General features: G+C 59.5%; 1 protein-coding gene across 3 annotated transcripts; it reads right to left on the reverse strand.

The window, feature by feature from the left end:
• Positions 1 to 248: 248 nt before the first annotated feature.
• SYNGR1 (synaptogyrin 1) lies at positions 249 to 25,039 on the reverse strand. 3 transcript variants are annotated; one of them, XM_079775546.1, is made up of 4 exons: positions 24,878 to 25,039; positions 9,584 to 9,821; positions 8,137 to 8,282; positions 249 to 3,873 (listed from the first exon to the last, which is right to left on the reverse strand). In XM_079775546.1, exons 1-4 carry the CDS (start codon positions 24,974 to 24,976, stop codon positions 3,718 to 3,720), a joined length of 639 nt encoding a protein of 212 aa, XP_079631672.1. In that variant the 5' UTR covers positions 24,977 to 25,039; the 3' UTR covers positions 249 to 3,717. The 3 variants fall into 3 exon arrangements, with proteins under 3 accessions (XP_079631672.1, XP_079631671.1, XP_079631673.1); XM_079775545.1 differs by having other exon boundaries at positions 250 to 3,939; positions 24,878 to 25,038; XM_079775547.1 differs by lacking the exon at positions 249 to 3,873 and adding an exon at positions 3,947 to 6,938 and having other exon boundaries at positions 24,878 to 25,038.
• Positions 25,040 to 25,321: the final 282 nt, after the last annotated feature.

The raw sequence follows: 25,321 nt of genomic DNA on the forward strand, positions 1-25,321 counted from the left end.
GAGGGGGCGTGCAGGAGGCAGCCGATCAATGATTCTCTGTCACCATCGATGTTTCTATTTCCCTCTCCCTTCCTCTCTGAAATCAATAAAAATATATTTTTAAAAATAGTGTCCTAAGTGAGACATATGTAATACTTTCAATAATAAAGAATTTAAAAAAATAAACAGTGTCCTGCAAACACATGCAAACACAGAAGCATAGAAATGGTCTGGAAGGAATGAGGTCAAGCTCCTAATCTTGGTTGCGTCTGGAGGTTGGGGAAGGGTCCAGGATAGGGAATGGTAATGTATGTGCACGCATGTGTGTGTGTGTGTGTGTGTGCACGTGTGCACATATGCAAACTGGGGAGCACTGACTTCAACTGTAATGATTTTACTTTTTCCTAAACAAAGATGAACAAAACATGTCCCAGGTCAGGGGAGATGGCGGATGGGCAACCCCAAGCCACACGCGAGGAACAAAGAAAACACGGCCACACGCTGCAATCCGCTGGTGGGTTTGAGTCTGCACTTTATTACTGTCACCGGAAGTCACCACCTTCACTTGGTTCATCACAAATGGACGGATGTCATAAAGGAGGGTGCCACGGGGCCACTGGATTCACTCTTGAGAGACTTAACCAGGTGGTGGGGGAGTCCAGAGTGGGGCCCAGGATGGGGACCACCATTCACTGCACACACACACACACAGATATATTTGCGGAGCCTTATATTATACATCTTATATATAGAAAATATATATATTTATACTATACACAGGCAGTAACGCTGCAGGAGGGGCGGGCACCCAGACAAGGGCTTGGGCACCAGGGGACGGGGAGGGTCACAACGAGGCGCAGCGCGGGGAGACGGCCGGACCAGCCCATCCTCCCACCAACTCTTGAGAGGGGAGCTCCCCCTTCGTGCTCCTTAGAGTCAAAAGGGGTCTTGGTTCAAGGTTGGGGGCCCCTAGGGGGTAACAAGTGGGGGTTCTTGGTTACATGGGGGAGGCCTGGGACCCTGAAAAAGTCTTTGAAGATAAAGAATCACCAGGGAAGGTTGGAGGGGGAGGGAATACCAGTCTCCCGGGAATTAGTCTCCATGTTACACCCCAGAGTAGACCGAGAGCCACACCCAGGCAGGCGGCCTGGACCCTGAGCCGCTAGCTCTGTGCCTGACTTTGGACAAGTCACTGCCTTCTGGCTGACTGTTGCCTTGAGGGTCCTTGCAACTCTAAACTTGTGTGGAACCAGTTTGCCTGGCTCTGTTGTGCTCGATGGGAGAAGGAAACCCAAACTCTGCAAGGTCAGGGGCATTTCTCCAAGGAAGGGGGGCAACAGGGAGGGAGAGGGGGATACTGCTGGGCCCCCAGGGGTCCTCAGCCAACAGAAAGAACAGGCTTCCCCAACTTCCCAGTAGGGGAGTCGGGAGCCGTGGGTCCCCTCCACGCCCTGCCCTGACATCTCTCGCCCCGTTTTTCAGCTCCACCATGGGCTGGCCCCTGCCTGATGGTGGATGTCTGGGCTGTACCCCAGGACCAGTAAGGAAGGCTGCGTGAGCGGAGTCAGTGACCCCCACTCCTGCCGGGGGTCTTGTAAACTCTCCCAGTCCAGGGTGGCAGGGAGTCTGCAATCAACACCCAGGGACCGGATGAAGCTGTAATGTGCCCTGCCCTCCAGCCCAGCACCACCACAGCGGGGCTCAGGGAGAACAGCTGGGCACACCCGGGGTCTCCTAGTGCCCGTCAGCAGGGGAGGCTTCCGGTGGGGAGTGGGGACGGGAAGGACGTCTCACTGCCTCCTGCACGGGCTTAGAACTTCTGCCAGAGACACCTCCACCCCACCCACCCCCTCACCTGCTCCGAGACCTCTGGGAGACAGCCCTTCCTCAGAGGCGGAAGCTGGTCAGCAACAACCAGCTGCTGCCCGGCCGTCTGGGGTCCTCTCCCCTCAGTGCTGCCCCTGGGGAGGACTTGGACAGACCTGAGTTCGAATCCATGCCCCACTGCTAACTCACACTCCCCGAGCCTCAGTTTCCCCTTCTGTTAAGTGGGGACAATGCTACTTCTCTGGCCAGGAAGTTCCTTCTCCTTCCCTCCCCGCCGTGCCGACTCCTCCATCCTCAGGACCCTCCTGGGGCCTCAGCCCATCATGCACCCTGGTCCGTGGTGGGCCTAGTGCTCGTCTCCGACGGGCTGTCAGCTCCTGATCCCAGCGCAGGTGCCCCACAGCTGCCCTTACCTGCCGCTGAGGGTTCTTCCGTGGGCATCAGGTGCTGGTGGTGAGGACAGCCAACACCTCTCTCCACTGCCCAAGGCCTCCCTGTCCCTCAAGGCTTAATAAAGAGCCCACCTTGCGCAATAGCCCCCACCAGCCCCCCATCTTCCTTGTACACTGGGGACACCTACTCCTCTCTCCTCTGCAGCCCGCGGCCTCCCCGAGCCCACCCTGCACCAGGGCTCTCACCGTTCACCTTGGGGCAGTTCGTACCACGGCAGCAGCTCCTAGGCTGGCCATGCGAGTCCTGTCCTCTCTGCTCAGCCTCCCACAGGGAGACCGGCCCCTCGTGGGCCTCCTGACGGCCGGGGAGGGACCTTCCTTCCCTTGGCTACTAGAGCCCCCAGGCCCCTGGCTGACCCCAGAGGAGGGCAAGACGGGACAATGTCCCAGACCAGTTGTTTGCTGGGAGGTCACAGGGCAGGGAATTGGGCCACCTGCTGGGCAGCTGGGGCCAAGACGCCCAGGCAGCACGCCCAGCTCTGCCACTCACGCTCTGTGACCTTGGCCAGGTGCTCCCCTTCTGGGCCTCCTTTCCGCCCGCCGTGGGCAGGGCCTTGGCCTCTCCTAGGGGCAGGGGCAGTGGCCAGTCCTTCGGGAGGCCACGGAAAAGGTGCTGAGCTCCCCGCAGGGCACACACAGCAGAGTGGTATGCAGGGGACTCCCACCCTGGAGGGGCCGGTGGGGACGTGGTGAGGGGCCTGGAGGCAGGGCTGTCCAGCTGGGGAAGAGCAAGGGCGGAATAGGCCCCGGCTTGCAGCAGACTCAGGGTGTCTCAGGGCTTAGGTCCCGAGGCCTCTCAGAGTAATGGGGGCACCAAGCGCTGGAGCCCCAGGCTGGGGGGTGGGGAAGGCCGGGACAGGGGACAGCAGGTGCCCTGCCATCCGGCAGCCTAGGCTTGGCCCCACCCCCATCACTGGCTGCCTGAGTGACCCTGGACGGCTGACCTTGACTTCTCCGGGCCTCAGTTTCTACAACCAATAAACGCAGACAGCCCCAATGCTCCTAGCAGGCCTGCTGTGTCACACCTGGCAGGTGACAGCCCTGGGGTCTTGCGGGTGTTCAGTTACCCTGCAGCCAGACCTTCCCAGCATCCCCCGTCTTTCTCACCATTCCTACCGCTGGCACCAAAGGCCTCCTCCGCCTCTCCTCCCCTTCCCAGACACCATTTCTCTCACACCCGGGCCAGGCATGGGCTCAACATACAGCCGGTGCTCAATGGATGCTCGATGACACAATGGATGAATGCAAACACCCTAGGCTCCTGCGAGACACACACATGTAGACATACACCCTGCAACTCCTTACTGCCCTTCCCACCCACGCCACCCTGGGCCTCAGTGGAACAACTGGGAGGCTGACGAGGTGCTGGGCAGGGCAGCCTGGGAGGGAGGGAGCCGGTGTGGGAGGAGGGGGCTGGGGCAGGCGGGACGGGGGAGGAGGAGGAAGCGGTCACTGCGGCTCAGTAGCCCTGCGACTGGTAGCCCTGGGGCTCGGTGTCGAAGGCGTTGGCTGGCTGCTGGTAGGTGCCACCCATGCCGGTGGGATCGGGCCCGGCGCTGGGCTCCACGTAGGGGGCGTAAGGCATGCTGGAGTCCTGGCTGGGGTCCATGTAGTCCTGGGAGAAGAGGGCCGAGTCGGCGCCAATCTGGTACCGCTGGAAGGCCAGCACAGCCTGGCCTGCCTGGGGACGAGGGCCGGGGGGGACAAGGACAGGTGGGAGGGGATGGTTAGGGGAGAGACAGACAAGAGCACGGGGTTAGTGGCGGTTAGTTCACCAGACACAGGCAACAGAGGGTTAAATATCCTAAAGCACCAAAGACGAACCAAGGTGACCGATGGAAGGAAAGCTGTCCTTGCAGCAGCCCTGGAGAGGCCCAGAACCACATCATCCAGAACTTCAGAAGTCACCTGCCCCGTGTCCCCCAAACCCAGAGGTCGCTCTGGGCCACCAAAAATTCTAGCCTCCACTGCGGAGTGTTAAAATGGCCCAAAGGCCCACAACTTCCTTCTCAAACTGTGTCCTCAGGGCTGTTATGCGGAATGGGGAGAGAACGTTTCTTGGCGGGACAGAGAACTGCTGCCATCTCCTAAAGGCACCTGCCTCTCTTGCAGCTAGATGACAGCAAATAACTAAGTTCTGGCCAATACATCACCCCAAGTTCTTTGTTCACCCTTGACCTGATGCCTGGAATGCAGATGTGATGGCTGGAGCTCTAGTTGCTAAAATGGACCATGAGGTCCAGGAGCCAAGTTGTCGGGATGAAAGAGGCCTGGGTCACTAAGGACTTCTGGAGCCAGCCACTATGCCAGCCTTGGACCGTCTTCCCAGACTTGGGCTTCGTTTAAACCACTGTTATTTGCTGCTGAACCTAATTCTAATGGAAACCACTTGGTCTGACGAGTTTGGGAAACTGAGTTAAACAGAGTACGTTTCAGGAGCACAGGACTTGTCAGAGCCGTGGCCATTTAATGTACGCTGGGATTCCCAAGGGGGACACTGCACGCCACATTCACCAACCTTACTTATATGACCACTGAAGCCCTTTTTTTTCCAGTTGGGAACCACTTGTCTCCAGCATCCACGCATAGGCGGGAATTATTTTTCAGTAAAAGCAACTATATTGTTATTGCGGACAATGACATTGACCACACCAAGCTAGGGAGTAAATTAAATGTCACTATAAAAGTAGTTTACAGGTTTACATTGAGAGCTCTCTAGAGTCTCTCCAGCCAGGCAACCTGCCTGTGATGAGAACCCCACATCCCCATTTCTGAGCTGGGAAGACTGAGGCCTAGAGAAGGGAGGCCTCAAGGCAGAATTAGTGCCAGAACACAGACTTGAGCACAGGCCTTCCCAGGCCACACCTCCTTCTCTTGATCAGCCCCCTGACAAAGCACCAAATCAACCAGGAACCCCAAAGGGCCATCAGGTCTGATGCAGGCGCTTGGTGTTTAATTCCAGAAAGTTCCAGAAGCCCAGTGACTAGGCATTAACTTCCGACTTGTGTCAGTGGAGAAAGCTTCGAGGGGCAGCCCTTCCTGGGAAGTGGCTGTGTAAAGCAAAGTGTCGGGGGTCTGGGAAAGGCAGGCCTGAGGGAGCTGGCTGAGGAAAGCAGGGGGCCCTCTTGTATGTTCTATGTTGGCGTGAGGTCCTGGCTGCTGGCAGCTCACACGCAGGAGCCTGGAGGAGCAGGGAGGAGGACAGCCCCCTGTGGTAGTGCCTGGTCTTCAGCGCCGAGTCATCGGCAAGCTCGCAGGAGCACGTGGGGAAGGGATGGATGAGTCCCTGAGAGAACATCTGCAGACCTGGCTCTCCCGGAGCCCCGGCTCCCCTGCCCAGGCTGCCTTCCTGCAGGGAGACAGAGGGCGGGAGCAACGACCGCTGCGGGGCCTTCAGGGCGGCCTCTGACCACTGGCACCTAGTGCGACTGGGCACTCCTCTGCCCGCCCTGAGCCAAGGCTCCTCGCCATCCAGTTCAAGGGGCCACCGGCAGGCGCACAGGAGCGCGTGGGCCCCTGCTGATTGGGTTGTGGAGGGGAGGCTGGGAGTTCTGCTCAGAGCCCAGGAACCTGGTGTCCACGTGCCCTGCTTCTTGAGGTCAGACACACGGTGGGCCTCTCCACTGCCATAAGCAGCCGCACCCGTATGTTTCCCGTGTCAGGAGGCTCCCTCTGTGTGCTCTGCTCTGGGGCCTGCTTGTGCTCCATCCCCTCCTCAACTCCTGCAGAGCGTGGAGGGACAGGTGGGTTCCTGCCCAGGCAACTGAGGGCCCCAAGGAGGGAACCTGTGCAGAACTGGAGGCCAAAGTCCTTTAGCAGAACAAGGATTCGCCACATGAGAATCACCCCGAAGTCAAGACTGTGGAAGTGTCCCTGACTCCTTGGACAGAATGAGTGAATACAGGAATGAGTAAATGATTGAGTGAATAAATGAATGAGGGAACAAATGAAAGAACAAAAGAACCTACATTTATTGAGCATCTCTGTGCCAGCCTTTGTTTCATCCGTATAATGGCCCTGAGAGATTGGTCCATTATCACTCCTCAGTCCAGGGAATTAGACTGAGGCTCAGAGAGGTGCAGGGGTTTGCCCAGGGTCACACAGCACATGAGAGCAGAGTCAGGACTGGAGTCCTCTGATGTCCTCAGCCAGGCCTCCCTTGGCGGCCAGCCTCCATTGGGACTGTAAGATCAGCCTTCATGCCACAGCCGTGGCGCAGGCCCTCACACTGTCCACGGCTCAGCACCCTGGCAGCCAACACAGGGAGCCACCTCCCACCCTCTAACAGCCCATGGCGGTCCACTGAGGGAGATTTCGGTTTGGCGGTCTCCCCTCCCCTGCACATGGGCTCCTGGGGCCAGGGACCCCATCTGATTCATCACTAGGCACAAAACAGCTGCTCAATAAATGTTTACTGAACGAATGAACACATGAAGAGTAAACAAAAGAGGTAACGGGTAAGTGGCGGGTCTTAACTGGCCTCTCGAGCCAGCGCTCCACATCCTGGCCGTTGCAGGCAGCAGGCTGCCCCACACCCTCGCCAGGGGGCAGGACCCAGGGCTCCCTGCCTCGGGGCGCCGGGCTGGCCTACGGCTGGGCCGAGCTGGGAAACAGCGTGTTGTATTCCTCCTGGAAGGTAAGGTCCTTGAATCTCCGCACGGCCAGGGCTGCGCTCAGGCTCTGCCAGGAGAGAGCAGGGGTGAGGCCAGCAGGGAGCAGCCTTCGGTGGGCCACGGGTGCCTAGCGCCCTCCTCTGCGAGTTCAGTGTCCAACTGCCCACTCCTCTGGGCGCGGCCTCTATCTCAGGGCTTGCTGCTCCCTAGCTCTTCCCCGCAGGCCGGCGGCCCCACTTCCAGGGGCCTTCTCTGGTCTGAATACCCAGGGTCACCGGGCTTTTCCTCCCAGCCTGGAGGACACAGAGATCTGGAGTGACCATAGCTGGCCTGCTGGGGCCTGAACCACAGGTCTCCCCTTGCAAACTCTAGCTCCCAATACTGTATCAGGGTGAGGGGTCCCTTGAGAAACGAATATCCAGGGGCCCCAGGGCAGGCCCAGGAGGGTGCGGCATGGGGGCTCCTCCCTGCAGAAGGCTCGGCCAAGGGCTGCTCGAAGGACTGGGGAGAGGGGACCTTGGGGTGAGAGCGATGCGACCCAGGCATGTGCAGGAGATGAGAGAAGGGATGCACTGAGGTGCCCTGGAGCCTCATTCCAGGGCGGTCTTGCTGTCTCGCTGGTGGCGCTCACGACCACTGGGCTCAGAGCCCACAAGTGCTGCATCTGGCCAGGCCGCGCAGAGACACGCTCTCCCTGACCCACACGACATTTTTCCTAACGCGACACACTGCCAACACACCAAGAGCAGACTCACACAGAAACTCCGATGCCTGGCTCCTCTGGGAAACGGAAGTCCTGGCCTCTGTAGGGCCCCTGCCTACCTCAGAACAGGGCCGAGGAGAGGTGCCCTGTGGTCAGGCATGGACATGAGCTGGTGACACCCTTCCCCCAGGCTGACCTCCCGATTTTACAGATGGGAAGACAGAGGCCCGGAGAATTGGAGGCAGCTTCCGGGTGTGACCCAGGTCTCCTGCCTCCGAGGCCTGGGCTCCTTCCCAGCCTAAAACCTTGGAGTCTCATCTGCCGTGAAGCCTCAGCATTGTCGCCTGTTACAGAGGAGAGAGAATACCCACCCAGCTGCCGTGGTGGCGCTCTGCACCAAGCAAGGGCCTGCCATCCCCCGTGACTGTCCCCTCTGGCAATGGAGCGGTCCCCTTCCTCAGGGCAGTCCCGCCGGGCGGAGGGCAGAGCGGGATGGAGTCCCTGCCGTGCTGGCAGGCCGCAGGCCGCAGCCCGGAGCCTGGCTGGGCAGGTGGTTACTCACCCACGTGAAGATGGAGAAGAAGGAGAAGGCGATGGCGGCCCGGGCTGCGTCCGTCCCTTCGTTAAGCGGGTTGTCCTGGGGCTTGGACACCTGCCACTGGTTGGCCAGGTAGCAGAAGCCCACGAACCAGAGGAAGGCCCAGAAGGCTGGGCGTCCGCCAGGGTCAGGGGAACAGCCCCGCGTCGGGGAGGGGTAAGTTGGGAGGAAACGGGGAACCAAGGAGCAGGGGGAGGTTCAAGAGCACATCCCACCCCCGAGGGGGCAGAGAGGGGAGCACAGGGAAGGTGGGGCGAGAACAGGGAGGTGAGGCAGACGCAGCCGAGAGGTCCCGGAAAGGATCCAGCAAAGGCCCAGGGAGAGCCCGGGCAGGGAGAGGACGGGAGAGAGGGATGGAGGCCGGGAGGGAGGGACAGAGAGAGAGAACATCCATCAGCCTGGGCCGGCCTTTCTCGAACCTCGGCCAAACACAGACTTCCCAGCTGTCCCTGACTGGCCCCCGTCCACCCGAGGCCTGCAGCTTTCTGGGAGGAGCGCCCCAACACCCCATCACCCCTGACGGCAGCCTCCCAGAGATCAGGGTAGGGGGAAGGGGCGGGGGGCTAGGAAAAGGCTGTGGCTCAACCCCAGCGGGCCTGAGCCTCGACCCCTAATGTGCTTGCAGCCTCACAAAGTCCCCGAGGTCAGTGAGGGGCCCTCTGGGAGCCAAGGTTTGGGGAGCTCAGCAGGGGAGCCCACGGACAAGGTCTGTGGTGCCCAGGTCCCTGCAGAGAGGCCCGAGCTGCTCAGAGAGCATGTGTGCCCAGCGGATGGGCCTCTGGAGCCCCGCCCCGCCCACAGGCACTGCTGGGCACCCTGAGGCTCTGTGGGACCCAGTTTGAGAACTATGAATTTTGTTCTAGTTCCTTCAGGTCTGAGGGCCCCCAGACCTGCCGCCAGGCTCATCCTGAGTCCCAGGCCCGGAAATGGAGGGAGGTCCCTGCCACAAACCCGAGGCCGTGGCCTTAGGCTAGCGAGGCCGATGTCTTTCTACTGACTCTCAACCTAAGCCCCCACCAATCATTCTCCAAACTCGTGGGACGGAGTCACGGTACCTCTGCCAAGGCCGTTTCTGAAAGGCAAGAGCAGCAGGGCACCTAGGCTCCCGGCTCCAGGGTCTGACCCTCCCAGGGCACCTACTGTGTGCCAGCGCCTTCAGTCACCACGCTGTTTAGTTCTCGGGGGCCCCCCCAGGGCGGTGGCCACTGAGTTGGCGCCCCCTGGATGCTGCAGTCCCTCCTCGCTGTGGAGCTGTGGCCGCTGGGTTTGCAGGCCAGCACTGGTCCCACGCTGCCCTGTGGCAGCCCTGTGACCCCCAAGCCTGTCCCTTCACCCGCCTGTGAGGTGTGCGTGGGGATCAACAGGACCAGGGCCGGGACAGCCCTCTGCGGACTCTGGGGCGGGGGCTCACCCGAGACACCGATGTCTGACAGGACGGCCTTCTTGCGGTCCTTCACGCTGCTGATCTGCGGGAAGTAGACGTCCAGGGCCAGGTAGAGCAGGCAGGTGATGAAGGTGAGCACGCCCACGGTCACACCGTAGCTGCAGGCATTGGGGTTGCGGTTGTAGATGCAGAACTCCTCGCCCTCCAAGGGGGTGTTGAGGTAGCCCTCATTCACGATGGAGCCAAACACCACGATGGAGAACACCTGAAGCCGGAGGGAGGGGCAGGGAGGCATGAGACCCGTGCAGGCCCCGCCCAGTACCAGCCCGGTGTTGGGGGGGAGTTGCCCACAAACACCTCTCAGCCTGATGCCTGCCTTTCTTCACCCCAAAGAGCAGGCATTTCAGAGGGAGGCCCAGAGAGGGAGCGCAACTTACTTGGGGTCACACAGCACAGGGCAGGGTCAACTGCTTCCATCCTCAGCCCCAGATCTGAGGACCCTTTCACTGTAGATATGCTCTTCCCCACCCACCTATCCCCCGGCCACCTGCCACCAGCCAGGTCCTGAGAAGGCCTCTTGAGCCCCTGGCCTTCCAGAACCAGTGGTCTCATGTGCTCCTGGGCAGGGAACCTGCTCGGCCTCCACCCCCATCTTGTGCACCCCTTCCCTCCAGAGGTCTCAGACCCCACTTGTCTGTCCTTGGTCCCACCCTTCCCTGCTGTCCAGGCCCTGACACGTGCAAGGAGTGATGAATGGAAAAATCATCCCTGGCACAATCCTGCCAATTACAGGGGAACCTGCACCACCAGGAGTGAGTTACCTCTGGTCGCTCACTTTACGCCCCAACAGGTCTATTTCAGTTTGGCTGGCACCCAGCTAAGATGGCCCAGAACCCCACTTCCTGGTATTCACACCCTGGACTGTGGGCCAGGCCTAGTGAACCTGCCACAGAATATGGAAAAAGTGACAGGATATCACTTCTGTGAGGAAGCTACAGACTCCGGCTCTCGGCCCCTCCTGCCTGCTCACTCTGATGTTTTGAGCTCCTCCTGGAAAGGCCTACCTGGTTAGGAACTGAGGTCAACAGCCAGAAGGGAACTGAGCCTCTCCATCCAACAGCCCACAAAGAAGTGAGTCCTGCCAGCACCATGTAAGTGAACTTGAACACGGATCCCCCCCAGTGTCAGGTGAGCCCACGGCCCTGGCTGACACACCATGGCAGCCTGTGACAGATCGGAGGCAGTGGCACCTTGCTGAGTGGACACCCAACCACAGGAACTGTGAGATAACAGATGTTTGTTGTTCTAAGTCACTGCAGTTTGGGGTCGTTTGTTATGCAGCAATAGCTAACTAATACAGAACCAGTGCCATCGGCATTGTGCAGATGAGGCAGCTAAGGTGCAGGTTCTCGTGAATGTGCCCAGCGTCACACAGTGATGTCTGGTGAGTGGCAGGGACTTGACTCTGAGGTTCATGCTTTTTCCTCCTGCCTCTTGCCTGCCCTGAGACTGAGGGTGAGCAGGCCCCACGGTCACACATGCAAGAAGGCAGAGCCTCGGCCAGGGGGAGTTTTTATCATCCATTTCCCACTGCTCTTTGCTTCCCAATTGTTCTACAAAAAACCTATAATTTCAATATAAGCCAGACATCTTTTCATACTCAGCTGACACCCCAGATGGCTGGTGACTCCAAGGCGGGTGTGGGGGAAAATATGAGAAGCAGTATTATTTTATTTATATTCTTTATCTTATCTTTTTAAGATGTCCACACTTTACATGGGTTTTATAATGTGCTGGATATATGGGCATAGTAGTGATATATATAAAACAAATACGTCTACATTGAGCGGGAGGATTGATTTGAAAATGTTTCCTGAAGGAGTGTGGGGCACCACTGGTTCATGACTCTGTGTCCAGAAGGATTCTGATCCAAATGTCCAGGGGATGAATGGAGAAGCAAGCGATAGCCTATCCATACAATGGCGTATTATTCAGCCATAGAGAGGACCACAGTGCTGATATAGGCCACAAACAGATAACCTTACAACAAGTGGAAAACGAAAAAAGCCAGGCACAAAAAGTCGGTATTACATGATTTCTTTTACATACTATATCTGTAATAGAGACAGAAAGTGGACTGAGGTTACCAGGGTATGGGGGTGGGGAGTAATTATTTATTGGGTAGAGAGCATTTCATGGGATGATGAAAAAGCGTTGAAACTAGAGAGAGATGGTGGTTACTGTAAATGCACAATATGCCACTGAGCTGTATACTGTAAAATGGTTTATTGTATGCTATGTGAGTTTTTATGCAACTAAAAAAAATAAAAGAGAAAGGATTATGGGGCTGTGTCCTGGCCCGCCAGGGGCACACGTCAGCCAGTCCTGACTGGGAAGGGACACACGCCCGGTCCTTCAGACTGGCCGTCCTCCGGCTCACAGCTCCGCCCTGTCACGGGTTCTGCATGTCACAATCATGAACCAGAAGGGGCGACTGTACTGCCCGAACTTACAGACTAAAACACGGAGCTTCAGAAAGCGGTGACTCTGCCGATAGCAGTGCGGGCTGAACCGGAACCGCTCTCGGACTCTGTCCTGTGCTCTTGTCCCCCCGACCGGGCTGACTCTCAGCCTCAGGAGGCGGGTCCTGAGGAACGAGCGGTCTTTCCTGAGGCCTGAGGGTCAGCAAGACAGCATCAGCGGGACTGGGTCCAGCGGTGTGACTGGATCCGGCAGTGAGTGCAAAGGCCCTGGGGCATGAATAAGCTTGGTGTGTGGAGAGGCGCTGGAGGCCAGTGTAGCTGGAGCAGGCAGTGAGTGAGGTGACAGGTAGGCAGGGGCTGGCCCCAGGGCCTGGAGGGGCGGGGGGGGGGGGGAATTCAGGAGGCACTTCAGGCTTAAGAGCGTGACTTGCGCTGACTTAGGTTTAAAAGGAATCACATTGGCTGCGATGAGAAGAAAGGTTGTAGGGCAAAGGTGAAAGCAGCGCCAGGTGAGGGATGAGGGGGGCTGGTGCGGGAGTGTGATGCTGAGAAAGGGGGGGCGGGGTGCTGAATGTGTTCCGAGAGTAAAGCCACCAGAACCTGCTGACGGGTCTGCTGTGGGGAGAGAGGAGGAGGGAAGGGCAGGCTGGGGGGCTGACGATCAGGAACAGAGGCTGTGCATTCGGTCCCCTGCAGGCTGCAGGGCTGGGCCGGAGGGGGAGCCTCACCTGAACCAGGCCTGAGAGTCTACAGATGGAGAAACTGAGGCTCGGGGAAGGGAATGAACGCTGCCAAAGGCACACGGCCAGCCCCTGTGCTCTCCCAGACGCCCGCCAGGATTCTCCCCCGAGTTTAACTTCTCCGCTTAGCTGCCATCGCCCTACGTGGAGTGGGAGGCAGCACCCAGGAGCAAGGCCGCACCTCGGTTTCTGTCCCTCGGCCCTGGCGGCCCAGGGCAGATAAAGAGGGACTCCCTCAGGGCCACTCAGCGACTCTTAATTCACCCCGTGGTCCACGTCCCTGTTCTCCTGTCACAGCTGCTCCCAGGAACCTGCCCGGGTCACACGGCTGCTTAGGGGGAATCCAATCTCAAACCCGAGTCTCTAAATCCAAGCCGGTGCCCTGTGGCCTCCAGGGTGACTTGCGAGGGCCAGATCTGCAGGGCCAGCCAGGAGCACACAGCTGCCACGGAGAGCCGGAAATTCAGCCGGGATGAAACTGGGCGGCGGCGGCGGCGGCAAGGGGAACTCATCCTAACCAGCGGGTCTGCTGCGGGAGGAAGACAGGGGCGCGGAAGCAGGGAGGGTGCAGGGAGGCTGCTGGTCCCTGGCAGGCATCGGAAACACCTTCCCTGGCGCTGCAGGGAAAAGCTGGAGCACACACACACCAACACAAACAAGGCACGTCCAGGGTAAACCAGCCACGCCAAGGCTCTTCGTTCTCGGCCATCTTTATAATCCAGTCCTGGCACTTTTTAAAAATGGATTCCAGTTGGCACCTGGAGCAGAGCTGAGCCCCACTCAGAAAAACAAATCGGAAGGAATTTCGGAATCTCAGAATTTCAGGGTCTTGGACTATTGGATTCAGGGACCAACAGAAGCAGAGAACCGCCAGTCCCCATCCCGGCCTCCCCTCCCAGCCCTCCCAGGGGGCTGGGGCTGGCACTGTTTGATAATTTTGTACCTGCTGTTCCCACCTCCCCAAATGAATGCCCCTCCCACCTTTTTCAACTTTCAAATAGGAGTGAACTCCTTCTCTCCCTTCAAAACTCTACTGGGAGGCGGTGACCACCTGCCACCTCTGGCAAAGCCTCCTCCCCAGTCACTCCCCGACCCTGACCCCGCACACACTCCTGCTTGAGACTCAGTTACCCGTGTGTCTCCCCCATAAGCCCCTGCGACGGCCCACAGCCCCCACAAGGGCCTGGCATCACTGGGACATAGATCACCAAGCCTCTCATTTAACCCTCACCCAAACCTCTAAAGATAAAATAAAACCTAAAAACACCCCCACAAAACAGACTCACTTGGTCCATTTCACAGAGAGGGAAGTTGAGGCTTAGAGGCCTGGACTCTGGGGGCCCATAGCAAGTAAGCAGGGTGCCGGGCCTCCTGCCCAGGCCTGCCCCAGCCCCATTCCTGAGTGGGAACCAAGCCACTCAAGGAGTGAATTCCAGATTCCAAACACTAGGATAAGCAAGAGATCCAGGAGGGGCCACCTTCTGTCCGGCACCGTGTCACCACCCCACGTTGCGGGAGGGCCCAAGCCCACCTTACTCCACATCCGTCTGTACACAGGGCTGGCGGCTGTGCGGCCACTGCCGGGCACTGGGCTAACCCCGGCTCCAGGGCGAGCTGGGCCCAGCCAGTGTGGAGGGTGGGGGGCGTGGCAGAGGCCACTGCCGTTCACCCAGAACGGCCCAGAGCCCTGGCTTTAAACGCCTTTGGGCATGTGCTGACTTCCCCCCCAGATAAGCTGGAGAGAGAGATCTGGGCCTGCCAGCTCCACATGGCACCATCTCTCTCGCCCTGCACGGGACGTCTGCTCCCACGCCGAGCGGCTGGGAGGAGTCGCTGCCCTTGCCCCATGCTACAGGCAGCCAGCTAGCTGACCTGCTCACCCTCTGCACTCTGTAGTCTTGACGGCTGCCACTTCCAGGTGGCAATGTCGCTTACCGAACCCACGATGGTCCCCTCTCTGTGAAGATGTGGAGTAGGGTGGCCGGCCCCTTCCGCATGTGGGGTGGTGACATGGTGAGGGACAGCAGGCGCCCTTCTCCTCCAAGAAGCTCCAGCTCATCAGCCCGACTCTCACCAGCCCTCTCCCGGCTGAGGGGACAGTCCCTCTCCCAGCCTCTCAGGACCTCAAGCCATCCTCACTGGCTCCCACCCAGCTGCTAAGACCCCAAACTGGGCTCACCCTCAAATCCTGCCCAGTCTGGCAGCCAGGCCTGTTGCTCCCTCCTCCCCAGAGTAACTCTCGAATCATCCACGCCTCCCTGCTGGCCAGGCCAGCATCACCTCTTGCCAGGCGATGACAGCAGCTTCCCAGCTTCTGAGTCCACTCCCGCCCTCTGCACTGTCCCTTTACAGCGGTTGGAAAGATCTCTTTAAACCCCAATCAGACCATGTCAGCCACCGCCTCCCCATCCCACCACCCACCCCACACTCCCAGTGAACCCCCTCCCCCAGGGCTCAGACGCCTCTCCTACCACTCTCTTCTGCCTGCCTCCCCAGCTCGTTCCTGCCCCAGGACCTTTGTGCTTGGCTGTGTCCTAGGCCTGGGAGACCTAGAGTTCCCCAGATCTCCCTGCAGGCTCCCACTGGTCCCTTCTCAACACCCAAACCTCAATGGGCGACACCTCCTCCAAGAAGCCCTCCAGACCAGACTCCCAGATCCACAATATTCTCCAATAACTCCATTTATTTTCTTGACAATGCCGTCATGTGATTTTATTCTGTATTTTGCTATTTGTTGGTTCACTTGTTGGGTGTACATCTCATCCCCGGAGCCAGGCGGAGGGTCAGGAAAGGAAGGCTCTGAGGGTGAGGCTGACGGATGAACAGAGGCACAGGCAGCTCGGAAGCCGGGAGAGGGGAGTACTCTCTCCTCAGCACCCCGGGCTTGTCCCCCCACTTGCACACCTGTGACCACGGGGAGCTCCCTCCCTCCCTAACAAGGGGCTGCCGAGTGCAGCTGAACCTGCCTCCCACCAGTGTCCCCGCCCAAGTCCTCCGTCCTGCCTCCTGGCCCCGGGGAAAGGCTGCGTGAAGAAAGGAGCCACCATGCTTTTGAGGAATGAGTCAGACTGCCAAGGGCCCCCCCTTCCCGAGAATGGGGCCCTGCCTCCCCCAGGGTCATGTGAGGAAAACGGCTGAAGCCACGGCAGGGGCGCGTGACGGGCACTGGGCAGCCACTCGGCTTCCTGAAGAGCCTCCTGCAGCGCCGCAGGGCTGAGGCCGGGCGGGTGGGGCCCCGGGTCCCTTCTCTCCTCCCTGCCCCGCACCGCCTTCTGCAGCCTCGGATGTGACCTGCTGGGGATTAGGCTGTAATCTTCCCACAAGCTGTCCCGTCCCCTCTGGTTCTCGGCGGTGGGGGCGGGGAATGGGCCTGGCGAGCAGTCTCCCCCCCCCCACCCGCCCCCCCCCATCCCCAAAGTGCTGACACTCAGCCTGGGTGACCTGAAGGCTCCCCCTTCCCTCCGCCCTGTCCGCATCCTCACCCTCCCGTGGCTGTGTAACAAGGGGGCCAGTCGCCGCATTAGAAAGGGAGAAACTGAGACCCTGAGAGGGGTCAGGGCTCGTACTTGGTGGCAGAATTATCCGGATGCCCACCCCTCACTACCCCCCGGCCTGGCGGGGAGCAATACCAGCCCTGGAAAGGGTGTGACACCAACTGAGCACAGCTGAGCCCTTCCCGGGCAGGACCTCCTGTGCGCCCCTGCCTTACAGGGAGGGAAACCGAGGCTCTGTGGGTCCCCCGGCTGGGAAGAAGGGGTCTGCTCGTCCTCGCCGCCGCCCCTGCACGCCTGCGACTGCTCCCTGCTTCCTCCCGGACAGACCCAGGTCCTCAGAGAGGGCGTCTGGGCCCAGGCCCTGCGTGGCATTCTATTGTTTTTAAAAATACGTTTTTACTGATTTTAGAGAGAGAAACATTGATGAAAGAGAGAGAGGGGAACATTGATGATTGCCCCCTGCATGACCCTGACTGGGGACCGACCCCGAAACTGGGCAGGTGCCGGGACCAGGATTCAAACTGGCGACCTTCCGGCGCACAGGCCCCTCACCCGCCTGAGCCACGCCGGCCAGGGCCCTGCCTCGAGTTCTGGGAGAAAAGAAAGACACAGGCGGAAAGCCCTCTGCTGTGAGTCCTTCCAGCCCGTCACACGGAGCAGAAGGGAAGGGGGAGGACGCGGCGAGCTGGGAGGAGTCCTGGGAGGCTTTAAGGGGGAGGTGAATTGCAGCTGGGCCTTTAAGGCTGCGTGGGAGACCGGAATAGGGGTGGTGGGTTGAAGGAGGAAGGCGGAGCAGTGCACGTCACAACACAGTTCACCCACACGTGGCGTCCTTCCGAGATGCCAGGCTTGGTGTAGCGCTGGGGCTGTGACAGTGACTGACCTAACAGACAGTCCCTGGCAGCCTCTCCCTGCTCTCCCGCGCCTCTCGGCCTTTCCATCTGCCTGGAACTCCTTCCCCCCGCTGACCCCACCCCTCTCATCTCTACCCGACCATCATCATCATCGCCCATCCCTGACCCCAGTGAGTGCTCCCTCCGTATTTTACCTGGCTTCTCTGCACCACAGCGCCCTCACCGAAGAGCAGGCACCCAGCACGCGCCCCAAGTGAACATTAAACAGAAGACGCAGGGTGTCTGCGTCCGCGGCGGTTGGGTCCAATGGGAGGACATATCCTCACTGCCTGCCAGATGCGGTGAGCGATCCATTAATAACAGCCAGCCAAGGGATTTGGCAACGTGAAGGTCACGGGTGACGGAGAGCTGGGAGAAAGCCTGGCAAGTGCGTGCTCGAGAAAACGGGAGGAGAGACCTTGGAGATGGTGACCGTAGGCAAACCTGAAGGACCCAGGAATGGCGAGGGCATGGAAATAACACATGTGTAAGGTGATGGGAGAGAGCCAACGTGGGGAGGGCAAAACTGGGGTGGAGGAGAGGGAGGGAGGAAGGAAGATGGGAAGGTTACTGAGTCCTGAGTAGGTGAGAGGGCGGAGTCTAGTGACAGGGAGAACCATTTGGGGGAGGGCCGCGTGCACAGCAGGAGGGTCAATGGCTCAGAGGTCCCAGGCCCAAGGACCACTGACGGGATCAGGGTAGGCGAGGGAGAGGGCTGGGAAGGCAGAAGGGGTGGGGAGAGGCAGCCACCTGAGTGTGCGCAGCTACAGGGGAGAATGGGCAGGCCCAGGGCACACCTGGCGAGTGGCTGAGGCAGGTGAGGACAAGACTGAGGGAGGAGGGCAGCCAAGGAGGTGAGAGGCCAAGACGTAAGAAGGATCGTGGCGGCGGGCACTGCAATCAGGAATGCAGGCAGAGGTGGTACTGGAGGGAGCGGCACCACGGGCAGGCATCGCGGAGGGAGAGAGACAGGGGCCTGGGCTGGCTCACCGTGAGGGACTGGCTGATCCTGCGCTGGTGTGAGCCTCAAATCTGGGGAGAAAGGTCTGGAAGCTGCCTCAGGAGCCAGAGGCACCCTGCCCCACCTCCAGGCCCAGCAGAGGAGGGGAAAAACGGCCCCCGCTGAGAGGAAGCAGGTCCTGGGGGGAGGCCCGGTTACAGTGCAATTTACAATGAGGGACGTTCCGAGGGTGGGGACACAGGCCCGGTCCTCGTCCCCCATGAGTTACTGGAGGAGTTCCGGGTTGTTGGGGTTCCTGGACAATGACCTTCTAAGCAGTCTGGGTCTCAGAGCCTGGAGGCTCTTCCCCAAGTCCTCTTCCCCACCCCCTCCTCCCTGCAGAGAGGAGCTGAACAAAAGTCCATGCCCAGGAGGGGGGCTCCCCACGGAAACACAGGGGCACAGCTGCCCCACCAGGCCCCACTGACACTGCTCTGCTCACACACATGAGCCTGGGGCCCAGGCCCCCCCAAAACATTGGGGGCGAGGGGGCAGTGGTCCTTAACGTCACTTCTTTAAAGACCAAGCAGTTCTAAAGGTCCCAACCTACAATCCACTAGCAGCAAGAGGGGGGCTCTCTGAGCATGCAAAGGTTGGGAACCATCAGCCCAATCCGGACCATCCTTTTCCGATCTGACAGGTGGGGAAACTGAGGCCCAGAGAGCCTGGCACCTTGCTCACGTCAGCAGCCAGTCCGGTGGGAGTGGGTGCAGCAAGCGCCCTGCCCTGCCTCTCCTTCCCCTGGACAGACAGCTGGCTCCTCCCGGGTAGGCAGTGTGGCTCCCTCGCCAGTGCTGCCATCTGCCCTCTCCCTTCCCCGCCTCCTCCTCCGGTTTTAACTCCTCTCCGCCTCTCCTCCCCCAGCCTTTGTTCTTTCTCTCCAGGCTCAGGCCAGCCTGACAGCCTCACAGCTTTGCACAAGCAGACCCCGGTGGGGACACCTGGAAGCAGGGAGCAGGGGCCACGTCCTCGAAGTCAGGGTGGGCTGCGATCCTGGCAACTCCAGGTAGCGTCTCCGGACCTCAGCTTTCCACCTAAAGCGGGGCCACAAAACCCACTTGGCCCGGGACGGTATGTGCCAGGAGGAGTGGATCGTATGGCGGGCCCTTTAAACGTTTATTCCTACAAACCTTCCTATCTGCCCCCACACCCAGGCTCCGCAACCCCATGTCACAGAGGCTCCCAGAGGCCGGGGGTTTTCCAAGTCCCGTTCTGGGGGTCCTGCTCTTGATGCCAAACTCTCCCAGGCCCCCCGAGCTCCTGCGCTGCCCCCGGACGCAGGAAATGCCAACACACCCGGCAGAATCCTATCAGCCAACATCTCCAGGACACCACCTTGCGCTGACCCCACCCCTCCACCTGCCTGCAGGGTGGACCAGCCACGGCTTAGCCACAGGCAGGTGAAGAGGCGAGAAAGGTTCCAATACTGTTAGCGATAAAGGCCAGAGGCTCACTGGACCTCTCTTTATGGACCTCGCTCTCTAAGTGACAGGGATGTGACTTGCTGGGAGAGGACAGGTGAGATAAGACCACACGTTTCCTGCCAGACACCTGCCCCAGAGCCCTCTCCACAACACGCTGGCAGTCACTGGGAGCTTCCGAAACACACCTCTTCTCTGCTTGAAACCCCTCTCGGCTCCCCAGGGCCCTCAGATCAAGTCCAGCCTGTGTACTTGTCACCCGAGGCCCTGCCTGGGCTGTCTACCCCTACCCCCCTTTTGACTCATCACTCTCACTAATATACCGGGGCCCCCAAGAACTCACCCTCGTTTCTAAAACCCACGCAGACCTCGTGCACATTCTGTTCCCCCTCCCCACTTCTTTATCGGAATCAGCTCAGGAGTCACCTCCCCCTGGAAGCCCTCCATGCTTCCACCTGCAGAGGTAGCTACACCCCACTGGATCTCCTTGCAGCGTCCCAGGCCTCCTAGATTGTGCCTGTCAACTCAATTCCGTTCTCATTGGACTGAGAGCATCTCCGGGGGGACACAGGCTGGCACTGACAGGGACTTGGCACGTGTGGAATAAACGAAGGGAGGCCGGAGGCTCTGTCTCCGCTGGGACCACACAATGACGAGAGTCTGCCATCTAGTTGGGAGCTGGGACAAGGGGTCTTGTCTTGAAGCTGCTGCGTTTGCAAAGTGAGGTCAGCTTTTATACTCAGTGTTCACTTGTGATAATTAAGGGGGGTGATAAAAAAAAAAAGGGTGCAAAGTCTCCCCCCTGAGCTACCCTTTGGTACCCCTGCGACCCAGACAGGGAAGCCAAGGGGAGTGTGTATTGAATGAGGACCCCGGAGACGGCTTCAAACTGCGCCTCTGACAGTCTGAGCCTGGAACGGGTAGACACGTTCCCTCCACACTTCTGTCTTCTGGGGGGGACCACACACACCCCACTTACAGAATCCCCAATGCCCTTAAGAGAGCAACCCCGGAAATGGCAAACTCTCCAACATTTTATCGTTTTATTTTGCCAAAACAGAGAATTAACTTAAAACACCCTCTCATCTACCAGCACCAATGTTCTTCCCCACAGGTCATCTGAACCCCCTGACAGACAGACTAAGCGTTCTAAACAGAAGGTGGGCCCTCACATCACATCGGCCAGTTCCCTGCTAGAGCTCCCTTAGTCCCACTCGGCTCAGCAAAAAGGAGTCCCTTCAGGCTACAGTCACGGAGCAGAGCAGAGATGGTGATCGAGGCACAGGGGGTGGGCACAGCAGGGAGTGGCAACAGATCCCCTGCCCCCCCCCCCCCCAGCACAGCCCCATCTCCCCACAACCTGGTTCAGAGGCAGCAGCTCTGGGCTTTCCCTAGACACTGTCCCAACTCAGCCATCCCCTCCTCACTCAGGGCAGGAGCTGCCAGAGGGCTCACCAGCTCTCCCCCCACCTTTACCAACATGGGATTACCCTGACAGGTGTGTGTGGGGTGGGGGCAGGGGGGCAGGGGGAACACAGAGGCAGAGGGGAGCTGAGAAAGCCTCAGTCAAGAGACAGGGGGTCCCAGGGCCTGCTTCTGCCCCAGCCAGGGCCTGGGGGCTCAGAGGGCTCAGGTTCCAGGGTGGGTCCAGGTTTGGGGAGGCCCTGAAGCTTAGATGGTTCGGGGCCCTCTTTCAGAAAAAGATTTTCTTACAGATATTACAAAATTACCCGCCCACTGCTCACATGGCCGGCGCCTCCGGAGCTGAGGAGTCTAGGCAGCACAGGAGTCCTGGACAGAGTGACCAACAGGCTGGTTTGTCTGAGGCCGGGGGGCTCCCAGGACCTGGCACTTGCAATGCGAAAGCTGGGAAAGTTCCAGCAAACCAGGAAGAACTGGTCACCCTGGCCCTGGAGCGCAGGCTTCATTAGTGAAGATGAAGCTCCCCGCCCCGTGTACTAGGGAGCAGGAGGGTGAGGGGTGTGCTCCCCAACATACTAAAATGTCTCAGCATGCCACTGTTTGAAAAAGACGGGAAGGCCCTGACCGGTTTGGCTCAGTGGATAGAGCGTCGGCCTGCGGACTGGAGGGTCCCGGGTTCGATTCCAGTCAAGGGCCTATACCTTGGTTGCGGGCACATCCCCAGTAGGGGGTGTGCAGGAGGCAGCTGATCGATGTTTCTCTCATTGATGTTTCTAACTCTCTATCCCTCTCCCTTCCTCTCTGTGAAAAATCAATAAAATATATTTTAAAAAAAAAGAAAAAGACTGGAAGAAGCCCTGGCAGTGTGGCTCAGTGGGTTGGGCGTCGTCTGGTACACTGAAATTTTCCTGTTTGATTCCTGGTCAGGGCACATGCCCAAGTTGCAGGCTAGATCCCCGGTGTGTGTGTGTGTGTGTGTGTGTGTGTGTGTGTGTGTGTGTGTGTGTGCAGGAGGCAGCCAATCGATGTTTTGCTCTCACATTAAAGTTTCTCTCTCCCTCTCCCTTCCTCTCTCTCGAAAAATCATTTAAAAAGGAAAAGGGCTGGAAGGAGACAGCAGCCCTCCCTAAATGGTGGGATTTCACATGATTTCTTTTCTTTTTTTTTCCTTTTCTTTTTTTTTTAATATATTTTATTGATTTCAGAGAGGAAGGGAGAGGAAGAGAGAGATAGAAACATCAATGATGAGAGAGAATCATTGATTGGCTGCCTCCTACACGCCCCCTCTACTGGGGATCGAGCCCGCAATCCAGGCATGTGCCCTTGGCCGGAATCGAACCTGGGACCCTTCAGTCCACAGGTCGACGCTCTATCCACTGAGCCAAACCAGCTAGGGCACATGATTTCTTTTTTCCCCAATTTTTCTTTATTGTGATAAAACACACATAACATAAAACTTACCACCTTAACTATTGTTAAGTGTACAGTTCAGTGATATTAAGTATATTTATACTGTTGTGCAACCATCACAAGTGATTTTTATATTTTCCAATAACTGACAGGTTTCACTTTTATGACCAGAAAAAACAACAACTATATTTAGGCAGGCCGGTGTGGCTCAGTGGTTGAGGTTGAGTATCGACCTATGAACCAGGAGGCCACGGTTCTATTCTGGTCAGGTCACATGCCTGGGTTGCGGGCTCCATCCTCAGTGTGGAGTGTGCAGGAGGCAGCCAATCCGTGGTTCTCTCTCATCATTGATGTTTCTAGCTCTCTCTCCCTCTCCCTTCCTCTCTGAAATCAATAAAAATATATTTTAAAAATAATAGAAAGAAAAAGAAACTATATTTAAAGGCATCAGGGTTAGGAGGCTGTGGGGGCAGGAAGATTTGGGTCCCGATTTTCCATCTCCCACTGACATGCTCAGTCACCCTGGCTTCTCTGAGCCCCAGGTTCTCAGGTGTGACACGGGCAGCTGCAGGAACCGCTGGGTAACCGCCCCAGGGCCCTGCACACAGCGGTACTCATTCAAAGTTACTTTTTCTTCCTCCTGCCTGGAATGTCTTCCCCGCACCCCAATGTGCACATCTGTAAACCCTCCTCATCCTTCCAGGCCCAAACTGACATCACTTTCAAGATGAAATCTCTCTGATTCCCGCGGCAGGCAGGATAACCCCTCTCCTGCTCTCCCCCTCGGCCTGAGGGTGCCTGGCTCACTCCACAGTGGGACCAAGGGCTGTGTCTGAGTCATGCCACCTTCCCTCGGGGCCAGCAGACTCAATCACACTTTGCTAAATGAAGCCGTCACAGGCAGAAGTGACCCAAGCAGGCCAACTGCCCAACCCCCTCCCAAAGCCAGTGGCTTTGCCCTCCCAGGCCAGTGGCCCAGGAGCCAGCCAGGGGGGGCGAGGCACACAGCCAGCCCACCTGGCCAGGCAGGTGACGCCTCGAGCTCTACCTTCGCCAAAGGCCTGCTGGGTCTCTGGGGAGCTGGAGGCTGGCATAGATGAATGAATTCGGTGCCACAGGCCCTCATGGATGCCCAAGGGTGCCAGGCCTTGTTCCAGCACCGGGGACCCAGAGACGAACAGAACAGGGCTCCCCTGCCCTGACAGAGCTCCCCGTAAGGTGAGCAACTTCCTGTGACCCAAAGAGGTTTGAATGGGTTTTAGACCAAAAAAGGTAGCTCCATCGGACCCTAATATTTCCTGAAAACCCAGGAAACGAGGGAGCTGGGGCACCCGAGGCCTCGCTGGCTTTAGGTGTAGCCCCCTGGCGTCACCGACAGTGCCACCGACCAGCACCTCCAATCCAGGGCCTCCTGGTCTGGGCGCACAGGAATGGTCCCCAGGCCTGTAGAAGCAAGACCCTCTAGTGAGGGCGTCAGGGCATTGGCCAGCCAACCCTCAGGAGCCCAGGTGCCTCCTTCCCTGGGGTGCTGCCGCAGCCATGCGAACCCCTCCCTGGGTCCCAGCCTCCCCTCCTCCTCCTCAGGTCTGAACAGGGACGCCACTCAGCCCGCGGTACTGGGGTGTTCCGCCCCCCACCAGGCTGAAGTCCAGAACAGGCCTTTCTGTTTTCACTGTGGGGAGGGGACCTTTCCCAGGGCCTCCCAACCCCCAAAGGCATCCAGGTGTATGTTGGGGGCGGGGGGGGGGGCGATGTCAGGGATTCCCGAGCTCAAGGAGGCCTCAAGGAGGCTCCTCCCCAAATGGGGAAACTGAGGCCGCGAGAGGAGGTGACGCTCCTGCCTCAGAATTTAACTTCTGGTTTCCCGTGAACCTTTCTTGGGTGGTTTCCAGCCCAAGGTCACGCTGCGAAGGAGAGGCAGCTCCCTGGCGGCAGCCAGGTACCTGGCTCCCAAGGCATCGCTCCACACCCTCCGGACCCGCCATGGAAACCTGTCCTCTCCTCTCTGAGCGGCCCCCGCAGGCGCGGCGTGCACCCCGCCAGAGGTTCCACGCCCTGGTCCACCCCCCAGAAAAGGCCCCTGGAAACCGGGCTCCGTCCCCGCGGCCGCCGGTCCGCCGGGGCGGCCGCGCGCAACCCGAGCCGCGAGCTGCAGGGCCGCGGCCTGGAGGTCACGGCGATGGCGGGGGGCGGGGGTGGCGAAGCGCACGGACTGGGGTCACCGGGGAAGCGAGGGCCGCAGGAACGGCGGCGGGCGCTCCCCGCGAGCGTCGAGACCCCCGTCCCCAGGGCCCAGGAAGGAGGGAGGGGCGGGCACCGGTAGCCCATAGGACCGCCCCCCCCCCGGGTGCCGCGGCCCTGCCCAGGGTCCGATGGGGTCGGGGTCCACCCGGGCACGCCGCCCCTACCCGTGCCCCCACCCACCCCCGGCGCGGCCCGGCCACCCAACCGTCCTTACCCAGGACACGACGCGCAGGATGGTGTGCGGCTGCCGGACCAGGGTGAGGGGGTCGAAGGCGCCCCCGGCTTTGCCCGCTCCGTACGCACCCCCTTCCATCGTGCCTGCACCCGCACGGTGCCCCTCGCTCGGCGCGCGCCGTCGGGCCGTGCGCGTGCGCGGCGCCCCCGCCCGGTCCCCGACTCGATCCGCGCGGCCCGGGCTCCCGCGAGAGGGCGCTGTGCGCGGGGCTGCGCGCGCCCCCGTGCGCCTGGCGCGTCTGCCTCGGAGCCTGCGGGGGGCGCGCTCGCGGTGACCTCTTTGCGAGGTTGGGGGCTGGGGAGGAGGTGTGTGCAGTGAATGCGGGATGCGTCCCCCCCCTTGGGGCTGCGGGTCTACCTGGCCCCCTCCCCCCTAACAACCCCCCTCCCCCAGCCTAAGGCTCTGGCTGAAACCATCGCCCTT

The sequence above is a fragment of the Cnephaeus nilssonii genome, assembly GCF_951640355.1.
Source record: "Cnephaeus nilssonii genome assembly, chromosome: 6".
NCBI lineage: Eukaryota > Metazoa > Chordata > Mammalia > Chiroptera > Vespertilionidae > Cnephaeus > Cnephaeus nilssonii.